The sequence below is a fragment of the Melanostigma gelatinosum genome (genome assembly GCF_949748355.1).
Source record: "Melanostigma gelatinosum genome assembly, chromosome: 6".
Lineage (NCBI taxonomy): Eukaryota > Metazoa > Chordata > Actinopteri > Perciformes > Zoarcidae > Melanostigma > Melanostigma gelatinosum.
In genome coordinates, this window is record NC_136639.1 from 19991085 (window position 1) to 20003480 (window position 12396).

The following is a 12396-nucleotide window of genomic DNA, read 5'->3' on the forward strand; positions in this document are numbered from 1 at the left end:
ATTAAAGTGCACACGGCTGACATACTAATTGTTCACTTTTTGTTCTAGTGGCTGCCCATAGTGAATAATGACCGGCTACAGACTGGTCGGTTCTGTCTGCCCATTGTCTTGGAGCGACTACCTGTCAACTATTCACTGCACACGCCTGAGGTAAACACATCTATTATACATATATATATATATTATACATTTATGTTTACATTTTAGACATACATTTTGCATGTCCATATCATGCTACTGTATGTAAAAGAGCCATCAAGTATTCGTGGAAGGCTGTGGACATATTAAAGACTGAACACAGACATGGAGGACAGCTCCCACAGTTATGGTTCCTGTGTCTCTGTTGTGTAGAAACTTCCTCCCCAGACTCCTCCGGTCAAGTGGCTGGAGGGTCACAAAGGAATCTTCAACCTCGAGGTCCAGGCTGTGTCATCTGTACACACACAGGTGAGTTTTTTTACTTACCCTCTCTTCCAATTTTAGTCTGTCATGCACACACCTAGTCTAAACATCAATGCACACACACACACCCTGAGGCATCACGGGCATACTGTCTTTTTACACTATTTTCTCTGTGTAAAGAGAGAAAAGACAGAAACAAGTGCTTGTGCTTCCCTCACAAGTACCGCACTGTAATGAATCATCTCCTTTCTGTACCAGGACAACCACCTGGAGCGGTTCTTCACCCTCTGTCATGCCCTGGAGGGTGGCGCTACATTCCCACTGCGGGTCAGGGAAGAGAAGATTCCAGAGAACAAGCTGGAGCACGAGCTGAAGCTCAGCATCGTCTCCCTGTCCTCCTCCAGTTTAGAGCCTCTGGTCCTCTTCCTCCATCTGGTGCTGGATAAACTCTTCACCCTCATCATGCAGCCCATGGTCATCGCTGGCCAGACCGGTGAGGATTTAGCTCATTTATCAAGCAGGGACGTTAAACATTCCCTTGCTCCAGCTTCTGCAATGTGAAAATTTGCTGCTCTTCTCTGTTTTGAGACATCTGAAATTGTCTAACATTTTTGTCTGTGTCCTATAGCCAATCTGGCCCAGATAGCCTTCGAATCAGTGGTGTCTATTATCAACGGTCTTCATAACAGTCAGGAGCTGATCAGGGACCAGCAGGGTAGGAACAGCCTCTTGGCGACCTACCTTTACTGGGTGTTTCGTCTGCCTGATCCCCCTCGAGACATACAGAATACAGGTACTGACATGATGATTTGTCAATATTAACTTGCTTACTTTTTGTATTTGTTTTTCCTTTTGATTATATTTGCTTTGATTATTTTAAGAATGAAGAAGTGATCTTTTTTTGTGTGCCCATGAACCTGTGTTCAGATTCAGGGAGTATACCATCAGCAGAGAGCCGTTACAGCACCATGGGTCGGGCCACAGCAGCCACAGTCGGCTCCATGCTTCTCCAATCCAGAATCCGCAGCAGCAGCAACCCTGACATCCCCGCTCCACACACCTCTGCTGAAGATGCCGAGGTCAAAAACATCCTCTCTGCCAAGGTACAGAGAGGATCCTCAAACCAAATCTCCTGAAATCTTTCTGTCAGGGAATTCACCCCACCTCACAGAACCATGATTTGAAGTGAATTCAAAGAAAATGTTTGAGTGCCAGATGAATCAAGCTCAGTTTTGGAAGTTTTCTGAAAAAGACTAAATAATACCCATCTACACAAAGAGGGAAATTAGCAGTGACTTAAAAAGTGTGTCATATAAATCTTCACTGAAAGTCCATATTTCACCAGGCCAATGCACTGTTTTATTTATTTAACAAACTATACACACACACACATACATAAATATCCCAGCAGGCTTGCACATACCCGTACACACAAAACATGTCATTTGCTATTCATCCCCACAGTACATATTCTAATAGTATTCTAATAGGCCACTAGAAGCCCACTGTAATGAATGCACCCATCACGTTCAATGTGATGGAACCTGTGTGTTTCTGTCTCCAGGGCCACAACAACCCAGGCAGCCGCATGTCCACCATTGTGGACTTAAACAACCACCAGAACTCCTCAGGAAGCACCAGGCCCTCCAACAGAAAGGTAAAAAAAAAAAGGGAGTTCTCCCTCTCTTTAACTGTTTCCCACCGTCACGACACGTGAGACGATACACTGCAGCTTCATGAATAAAGTTCGGAGAAACTTGTTGCAGACATTTGCATGTTGATTAGACATTATGAAATATGAATTAATATATTCTATCCAACTGAGACATATTCAAATTTGAGTTATGCAACAATATGTTAGCAGTGATGCACAGCGAGATGTCCTGAAGATTGCATGATATAAAATATCAGTCAGTTCAACTCTTAAGTGGATTTAATGTTTAATGTAGTTATTAATAAAGCACAACACATCTCTACTGTAGGATAATATAGCCACGTTAAAGCAGAGAACTGGTGATGTTTGAGTCCAGATATATGATTTAAATTGACGCGTGCTTTTCTTCTAATTACATATTTTATGGTTTGAGTTAAATATGTTAATATGTTGAATTTTAGGCTGAAGTGTTTCAATAGTTGCTGTTTAAAATGATACCATTCATTCCCAATGTGGAGACACTTTATTGACCTTGAAATAATTGTATTAAATATTGGTATCCATAGTATAACCGGTTATGTTTAGGAATTCTACGTCTTACTGTTCGTATTCTTCATGTGTTCAACAACACTCGGACCTCAAACATCCCACTGCACAGTTTACTATGAAGAGACGGTTCCCTCTGCTTACCACAGGGTGGGAGTGTGACACTGAGAGCCCCAATACTGTGGCGGATTATGGTTTAACGTTTGTTCCTGTTCAAAGCTCAACCCGTATTTAAAATGTTATTAACATTGATATTTGGTATAATACAGATGCTTTATTCCATGAGCTACCAGAGGGAGGTTGTTTCTCACCACAGTCTTTGTATTTTCTGTCTTGCAGCAGTTTCATGAGGAGCTGGGCCTGCAGATGGTCGTCAGCACCGGGGTCTGCAGAGAGAATGCGTACAAATATGCCTGGTTCTTCTTTGAGCTGCTGGTCAGTGTGCTTTTAAAAAGAATAAAATCACAGAGGGGGTTTCTTTGATTGACACACAGCTCGCAGAGGAAAAGTGAGGACTGCTTAGGGTGTTCATAATGAATGGATGAAGCAATACAAATTACAAAACAATACATGACCTCGTGGCCACACACAGTAAAAGATAAATGATGTTTTTATTGTGTGGGGAACAAAGGGGCATTTTTTTTAAATCACTCTAGTCTGTAATTTATCAAGTCACTTGGCAATTTATCAACATTTTGGATTTTTGGAAGTGTGTCATCACTCACAATCACTCTCATCCCTTCAGTTCATTTCTTTCTTCAATAACTTCACTCAAAATGCTCACTTTAATGTTAAAAAGCCATCTTTCTTATTGTAATGAAACATTAGGACGGAAGATGATGATAATCAGGTCACGGTTGTTGTTATCAGGTCACGGTTTTTTATCAAATCAGCTTTGCGTCCGTCGGGTTACTTGATTTACATGCACACTCATCACTCTGGCTTTCAGCATTTCCATGGTTTTCCTGACTCACATTTCTTACGTGTGTGTTGATGTGTGTTCGCTCCAACAGGTGAAAAGCATGGCTCAGCATGTGTCTCATCTCGACAAGCACAGTGTCCCCCGGAGGAGCCGCTTCTCTGACCGCTTTAAAGATGACATCACCACCATTGTCTCCGTGGTGACTGCCGAGATTGGCACCATCCTCGTCAAACAACAAAAGGTGAGGACTGTGATGGTGATGATGGCAATACACCGATATTTTAGTGAGTCAGAAGAGTGTAACGCTCTTCACTGCGTCTGTGTTCCTCCTGTTCTCCTGGGCTTTGGTCGAAGCAGTCTCAGCCTCCCTTTACATGTTGCCAGTGTGCTCCAAACAACAGAAGTGCTAATTATATTTACCTCTGTGGTATCAAAAGCTCAGCTTTCACTGCTAGATGCTTGGCAAGATCCGCTCAGTGCCGCTTACGTATTGTTGTTTTTAGGAAGTAGAGCAAGCGGAGAAAGTCAACATCAGCCTGGCCTTCTTCCTCTATGACCTGCTGTCTCTCATGGACCGAGGATTTGTCTTTCAGCTGGTGAAAAACTACTGCAACCAGGTAGAACAACATCGATTACAAACCACAACCTTTTTAATATGCGTTTTAAAATACATGAATTCAGGGAATTGTTTTATGTTAGATTCTGAGAGAGGCGTCTGTGTATTATTGAGTTATTTTAGATATTCCTCTCGCTCTATTTCCCTTCTAGATGTCAGCGAAGAGTGTGTCAATGCCAACACTGATCAGCATGCGTCTGGAGTTCCTGCGAATCCTGTGCAGTCACGAGCACTACCTCAGCCTGAGCCTCTTCTTCAGCAGCCCTGCCTCTGCTCCTGCCTCTCCTTGTCCCTCCATCTCCTCACAGGTCTGCCCACTTGTCATTTGGAATTTGCACTTATTTGTAATTCAGGGATTCAGGGGATTGTTTCATCACTGATTGTAAATGCAACAATCTGATAGAGTGACATGCGTGGCAGGTCCAGTTTATTTACTCAGTCTGTAAGTGTTTATCCGTAGACCCTTGGTTTGGATGAGGGTTATCGTCATGGCTGCAATAAAGGAGCAGCGTAAATGTTTGGGCCCTCGTGCTTTCACATTTGCCATTTAAGAGAAAAACATCTAGGAAAGTATAATGAGTGCTAAGGAGACTTGAAAAGGGGAGTTGAGGGAGTCATTAAATCGAGCAGATGAGATTAAATGGGATTCAGTTTAAAAAGAGCTGTTTGAAAAGTGCTTTACGTTGCATTAAGGAAAAGTCGTACCCATATTATGTTCCCGCGCCTCTCATTGTGTCTGTCGCTGCTTCATTTCATCTCTCCATTCAGAGTTCCAGCTCGTGCAGTTACCAGGAGCAGCAGAGGATCTTGGGGCTGTTTGAGCTTTCTCAGGAATTCAAGCAGCAGCACTACCTCACCGGTCTGCTGCTCACAGAGCTCAGTGCCGCTCTAGACATGGAGTCAGAGGGGTATTGAAACTTAGACACCTTCAAGTCTTTCCCTCCTTATTGCCTTCTTTTCACGAAGCTATTCTCTCTGATTTCTTTCAAGGCATAAATTAAAAAGAAAATCTCAGACTTATAAACATACATGTGAATATTTACTATGATGTGGACACATTCTAATAAATAAAACAGCATCCAAACGTGCCAAACATTTTATACAACTTCTGTATTTACCGTACTTGAATCCTCTATACTTGTAATGTCATTGGTGGATTCAACTGAACTTTGTGTTCACAGGGGAAAAGTCCAGAGAAAGGCCATCAATGCCATCTACAGCCTGCTGTGTTCCCACGATCTCGACAACTGCTGTAGTAAACCTGAAATCAGAGCCAAGATGGCTGCCCTCTACCTCTCCCTGGTGGGGATTATCATTGACTCCACCAACTATCTGGACTTTACTGGTACATATACACGCACACACACACACACACACAAGCACACAAGCGCTCTGAGACATAAATCGCATACTTTTAGTTCACCGACAAAACTTTGTTTTAAAGTAGAGAAAACACAGAAAAGAAAACGACGAGTGTCACTTAGAGAATGGATCAGCTCATTTATTTTCTTCACTTGCCCCTCAGGGCTTAGGTTTTATTTTATCTAGCAGTATTTTAACCATATTTCTCTGTTATGTATTGTGTGGTATGTTCTAGTTCATCCAGTATGTGTTGGTGCTTGATTCTTACGTCTATTTTAAATTTCTGTAGTGTTAAGTTCCGCACAGTAAAACGCTGTCATTTAAACCCTGTATGCTCCAGCCCTGTCTTCTCCCACATATGTGAACCCTGTTCGTCTCCGTAGTTTCTGACGCGCGCGGTGGGAAAAACAAGACGGGCGGACCCGAGGATGACCTTGAAAATGTCCCGCCCATCAATCAGTCTGTTGCCATGGCGATTGCCGGGAACCCCTTCAACACACTGGGACGGAATGCACTCGTTTCCATGGCATCCATGGTAAAATTCTCAAATGATTCCTTAATGATGAAATGGTAACTGATCGTTGTCTGCTTTTTATTATTTAAAGAAGTTCAAAAGTGCCTGTGATTGTGTCTGAGTATTCTGCCTCCTAACAGGTGAGCTGATTGATTGGCTGTCAGAGCCACACACACTTCATCCATCCTGAAAAGAAATCGCACACACACACGCGCACACACGTCTGCGGGAGATGGTTTATGGGAAGGAATTGCCATCATAAGTGAACAGGGCCGTCCTTCCTGACAACCACATCCATCAAGTACAGCTACAGCAACAACACAGGCACTAAAACTGAATGCTGCCATTCTCTCTGCTGCTCTCCTGGAGATGAATCAGTCCCTTGTACGTTGTTACATGAAATCACACAACTGAGCCAATCGGCCTGGAATCCATCACACATCCAACAAAAAAATCCACATTTTCAGGCAGTTTCCCCTCAAACAACGTCAGTGACAGATGTGTTTTTTTTCACATTAAGCTTTATTTTCAAATAAACATTTAATTTGATGTTGGTTCTGGTGAGCTTCTCTCAGCTCTGCTGTGAAACAGAGACCTGGAAACCAGGTTCTAGGTGGGACAGCAGAGCTCTAGGAGGTTAATGGCTACATTCATCAAACCTGCCACACAGTGCTGCAGCAGTAGCCTCCTATAGCAGTGACTCATTCATCACGCGAATGAAGGTAAATTAATCTGCAGTAGATTTAACGCCTATTAAGATGGGGGAAGAGAACCATACTTCACTAAAGCCCGTGTGGAAAGAAGTGGCCGGCCATGTTTGCGGTTTAGAGAAGCTTGTGAATGATACACCGTTAGTTCGTTGGATACACTTGTTATAAACAAGTGCAATGGGCAGAGCAGGAGACCACCACTGACAGTGTTATCAATGTGTTTTGGTGAGGGTCTGCTATGATAGAAATATATGAATCCATCGTGCTGTAAAGCATTCATGTTATAATATAAACCATTAAAGGACGTTTACACAGATTATTTTTTATTTACCTCTGAACACACTGGAATTCAGTTCTTTCATTTATTTTCTGCAAAGTAACTTGTCGATCCGGCTGCACACACACACACTGCAGATGCATGTATAGAGGTTTGTGTGTGCTCTTAGTGTTCAGTGAGAGCTACATTATGCCGTATCATACCGCGTGTCTCTCTCCTCTCTTCTTCCCAGCAAGGTAAATCCGTAGCCACCCTGGCAGCAGACACCAGTCGCCACCTGTTGGCGTGTTTCCTGTGGGTGATGAAGAACGCCGACAGGAGTCTGATTCAGCGCTGGACTATAGATATGCCTCTCTCGCAGCTCAACAAGCTGCTGGAGCTGCTCACTATCTGCGTGTCCTGCTTTGAGTACGGGGTCAGTTTGCTCAGTTATCAACTTGTTTTGTGTCGGTGCAGTTGCAGCAGTCTTTTCAATTAATTTGAGTTCCTATGTGTTACCTATTTAGACTACGTCATTGTGTGTCATGATATTGCATTGTATGATTGTATCACATTCTTCCATTGTTGGATAATAAAACACTATATTTAATCATCGCACAGCCCTACTTCGCATCAGGGACGTTGGGGCCTCATGTGTGTTAATCATACAGCGCTTAAGGATAAATGCAAAGTGTTAAAAATATTCAAATTATATGCACTTATTTGTAGCGGGTGAATGTGTGTTTGTAGGGTAAGCAGAGCGGTGACAAAGTGAGCACCCAGGCCTTACAGAAGTCTCAGCAGGCCAAGCTGCAGCTGGAAGAAGCCCTGCTGAGGGGAATGGGAGCCCGCGGGGAGATGATGAAACGCGTTGGAGGTGTTGTATCTCCTCTCTTGGAATTTCTTTTCTGTAACTGGAACTACCGAGTGACAAACGAGTGAACGTTATCAGTGTCTTGTAAATGTGCGGTCGGCAAGTCGCTGTCGGAACCAATTTCAGGTTACGCAGTATATGCTGAGGTTAGCATGTTAGTCAGGAAGCCTATGTGTACTCTGTGTTAAGCAGCATTTTTGATATGAGTATACTCTGGTGTATAAGGAGACCAGGGAAATGTTTGATTATTGGGAAAATACAGCTCTAAATTTTCATTTTAAAATGTAATAGTTGCACTGAAATACATGTTTTTGTCATAAAACATAGTTCATCTTTTTATGGATTGTTATGATACAGTTTAGTATATAACCTGTATTCAAGTAAACATGCATAATAGTTTTCTCACTACCTGATTTCTTTACATGATGAGTTGCTGTTGAACCCCTCACAGGAATTGATAGGACGATGGGTCACAGAGAAAACCTCCGATGGAGGAAAGACCTCACTCAGTGGCGACAGACCAACGACAGACAGGATAAGTAAGTTATTACTTGAGCGCCTGCCTTCAAATTTTCAAGATTTCCCGTTTTACCAGCGACTGTCAGTCTTTCTCGCTCGCTTTCTCAGTGTTTTTGTGCTTTCTTCTCTAAATATCGGCCTCACTCTCGCCGTGGCTCATCAGGACTAAAGCCGAGTTGGACCAGGAGGCTCTGATCAGTGGAAACTTAGCCACAGAGTCTAACCTTATCGTGCTGGATCTGCTGGAAACCATTGTTCAGGTCAGACTCTAACCTATCAGCAATATCTCAACCCTGTACAGAAAATTAAATTAAATTACAATGTAGACCATTGGCAAATTTGGCATTTGGTAATGGATTGCACTATATTGTAAGTTTTTCTTAATATTTTGCATCTGCAGAGGGACCTGAGATTTTCTTTCAACAGCTATCCCTATTAAAAATATAATTACATTTGTATGCATAATTCAAATACAAACAAAGTTCCTGATTAGGTGTTTAACTAAACCCTGATCAGCTTTCTTGAGAATGGCTCCGAAACATTAAGTCTGTCAAAACCAGAGTGTTTATCACTCAGTGAATCATTATTCAACGGAGTATAAAACGGGTTGAACGCAGATCAAAAAAAACATAACATTAAATGAATTTAATAAGTGAGCACAAAGACGGCATAATGTACCACACATGTACCACACATGTGACAGTCTTTCAGACTCAGCTTGAAACATTAACTGTGTAGACTGCTTGTTGATTTGCTCATTTTTTTTAATGTCCCCTGTCCAGGCAGTGCCATTGGCTGAGTGTAAGGACAGCGTGGTTGGCGGAGTGTTGAAGGTGTTACTTCACTCCCTCACCTGCAACCAGAGTGCCACTTTTCTCTCTCACACCTTCAGCACACTCAGAGCGCTCGTTGTCAAGGTAGTTTCCTTTTGACGTGTGTATGTGTGTGTGTTGCACTTGAAATTCAGGAGGAGCCGTGTGTGTTGGTGTGTGTTTGTGCGTTTACACGAAACACCATCTATGTCTAAATTAAAATGTTGTTATTTACTCGCGGGGGTGGCAAACTGTTGATACGAGCCCGAATTATTGATGTACCGGTAGATATCCGCGTGTGTCGTGTATACCTGTTTTTAATTTGTCTGTATATGTGTGTGTGCAGTTTGGGGACCTGATGTTTGAGGAGGAGGCGGAGCAATGTGCGGACCTGTGCCAGAAGGTGCTTCAGTACTGCAGCAGCCCTGTCGATGAGAACAGGAGCCAGGCCTGTGCCACCCTCTACCTCATCATGAGATACAGCTACAGCAATGCCAGCGTAAGGGCACAATCACACGCACAAAAGACGAGATGATCCTGTGTATGTGCTCCAATGTGTTGTCAGGATGCACAGACACAAAGAAACACACACACACACAAAGCAAATGTCAGCCATGTGTTACCTCCCTGTCAGATAAAACCATATCTAACATCTAAGCTTGCAGAAGAAATTGCAATGATGTCGGATTAAATATAATTTAAGTGCACATGAAGGTTCAGAATTGCTTATGATACATGTGCTCTTGAACACACATCTCAGCCTGTCTTCTCCACTTTTCCTCTCCTGCTCTGCTTTAATGTCTCTTCTGTGTCAATTCTGAGCGTGCCGCAGAAAGTTTCTGCTGAAGGATGTGTCTGAGTCGAGAGCACAGAGATATGTCACTGTCTCCCCATGTTCCAACCCCTCTTAAACTAATGACAGCCAGACAGACAGACAGTGTGTTACAGTACATATGTGTGCATGTGTAGGTTCATGTGCCTCAAGGGCAGAGAGAGAGTGTGAAGGAGGAAATCACGATGGAGATGGAGTGTTTTTGCCAGAGGTGAGGCAGTGACGGAGGGAAATAAAAAAACGAGAGACAGATCTGAAGGAAGGAAGGAAGGTTTAGGATAGAGTATCTTCTTTCATTTTCTCTGCTAGTTCGATAACGGCTGTTGCAGTCTATTTCCTGTGTTTACAGTCTGTACACTTTAATGAAAGTCAGACGCCAGCTTGTGGGGCACACTTACAAACACACACACACACACACACACACACAATATGTACAGTTTAAAGAGAGTATTTCCCATCTGCGTGTCCCAGCGTATGTTTGTTTATGTGGTGTATACAGACGGAGCTGTGATCTGAATTTGCGAAGCAGCGTATGACTCATTCATTCAGAACCTCCACCTCTTCCTTTGTTTATGTTTTCCTCCCTTCATCCGCCCTGGTCTTCTTCTCTGTGTCACACACACGTCTTTCCTCCGTCCATCTTTTACATTCATTTCAGATTGTGGTAATAAAAAAGAGAAAATACCAGGCTTTGTTTTCTTCCACAAAATGACCAAACGCAGATACCTGTGGTTAAATCTTGTCTAGTTATGGAACAGTTGGAAAGAAATTCAGAGGAAAAGGGGCATATGAGAAAGAAAAGGAGAGAGAAAGACAAAGAGGGTTGTGTGTTGACTTAAGCTATCATTTAGGGTACTTTTGAGCACACACACACACACACTGAGTTAGAGGGCAGTGATGGGTGGTTAGGCTTTGGCTCCATGCTCAGTTGAACAGAATGGGGCCGTAGAGATGATCCATGGGTGATTATGTCTCTGCTAATGGGAGATAATTTCCCGCTTAGCTGGTCATGCTGGAGATAGATGGGACTTCACACGTACACGAGCACACTCCCCGCTCACACACGCACCTCGCTGCAGAGGACGGAGGGGGTGTTTGTCAGTTATGGTGGACAGGTAGTGTGAAGAATGGAGAGACAAGGAAAGGGAGGTGGCAAGGGGGAGAGAGAGAGGACAACAAAACTTACCAATTATTGCTTAATATCCTTCTTCAGTTGTACAATAACGTATCTGTTACAGACGTCTTAGTCTGTGTTCTGTCAAATGTCGATAAATAACTCAAATGAGCAGGGTACAAGCATAGTGTTTCCAACGACACATGATTGCATGACTTGGAAAGATTGTATTGTATTGTAGGGAGCTTGAAGATCAGGTTGAAAAGGAATTGTTGTATTACAAGAAAGGAGTCAAACTGTTCAAACCGTAAATATTAATATGTAAAAGATATTCAGCCTGTTCATCACTGACACTCACTGCGGCCCCCTCTGTCTTCGCCAGAACTTCTCAAGAGTGAAGATGCAGGTCACCATGTCTCTGGCCTCGCTGGTGGGCAAGTCCTCAGACTTCCAGGAGGAATACCTACGACGCTCACTTCGCACCATCCTGGCCTACGCAGAGGAGGACACCGAGATGCGGAACACCCAGCTGCCCTCACAGGTATAAAACACGACGGCGTTACACTGCTGACAGTGATCGGATCGTAGCCTCACGCCGCCTTCTTGTGTTTGTCTGTGATTTCAGGTGGATGAGCTTCTAAGAAACCTGAACAGTATTTTGTCAGACACGGTGAAGATGAGGGAGTTCCAGGAAGATCCTGAGATGCTGATGGACCTCATGTACAGGTGAGACGCACCATTAGCATTGAAAGGCTGCCTCTTTGTCTCTCGCTCTCTCTCTCCGGTCTACTCTCCTTCTCTCAGCACCCTGTGGCTTCTCTATGTTGTGCTGCTGGTTCCTATTTCTCTGTGTTCTGGGCTGTTTTGTCTCTATTTGGTGCCTTCACTATGGTAACCATGTGGTAACAGTTTAGTCTCCTGATCTGGCTTTGTGTATATGCAAATGCAAACAGTGTGTGTGTGTCTGTGTGTGTCCTTTGAGAACACGAAGGGGAAACAGTGGGACAAAGAGAGCATACATGTGCCGTGTGTTGATTTAGGCACTTTACCTCAACATGCCCTAATGTCACTTACATGTGTCATTCATCATGCACCTTTCTGTTTGGGTTGTGGGCCCAGTCACCTGGTGAGTGTTTGACGACTGCACCGAACGACCCGTTCGCGTTACACACTTACCTAGACTCACCGCGCCGCTTACCTCCAAGCTCCCGAACACGGAGGTCATTGACATTTGGTCTCCAGATGCTTGAATTCATTTGTATA

General features: G+C 43.5%; 1 protein-coding gene across 2 annotated transcripts in view; it reads left to right on the top strand.

Annotated features, from left to right (window-relative positions):
• dock8 (dedicator of cytokinesis 8) overlaps positions 1-12396 on the top strand; it is a 47254-nt gene that overhangs the window by 24185 nt on the left and 10673 nt on the right. For both annotated transcript variants that reach the window (XM_079269556.1, XM_079269557.1), the window contains exons 18-38: positions 49-150; positions 352-447; positions 661-895; positions 1031-1195; positions 1330-1505; positions 1967-2059; positions 2942-3037; positions 3616-3765; positions 4028-4141; positions 4293-4448; positions 4909-5048; positions 5322-5485; positions 5886-6037; positions 7236-7418; positions 7733-7859; positions 8308-8395; positions 8539-8635; positions 9158-9292; positions 9534-9686; positions 11516-11674; positions 11759-11859. In XM_079269556.1, the coding sequence (XP_079125682.1) occupies positions 49-150; positions 352-447; positions 661-895; positions 1031-1195; positions 1330-1505; positions 1967-2059; positions 2942-3037; positions 3616-3765; positions 4028-4141; positions 4293-4448; positions 4909-5048; positions 5322-5485; positions 5886-6037; positions 7236-7418; positions 7733-7859; positions 8308-8395; positions 8539-8635; positions 9158-9292; positions 9534-9686; positions 11516-11674; positions 11759-11859 (2882 nt within the window). The remainder of the gene's footprint in view (positions 1-48; positions 151-351; positions 448-660; positions 896-1030; positions 1196-1329; positions 1506-1966; positions 2060-2941; positions 3038-3615; positions 3766-4027; positions 4142-4292; positions 4449-4908; positions 5049-5321; positions 5486-5885; positions 6038-7235; positions 7419-7732; positions 7860-8307; positions 8396-8538; positions 8636-9157; positions 9293-9533; positions 9687-11515; positions 11675-11758; positions 11860-12396) is intronic.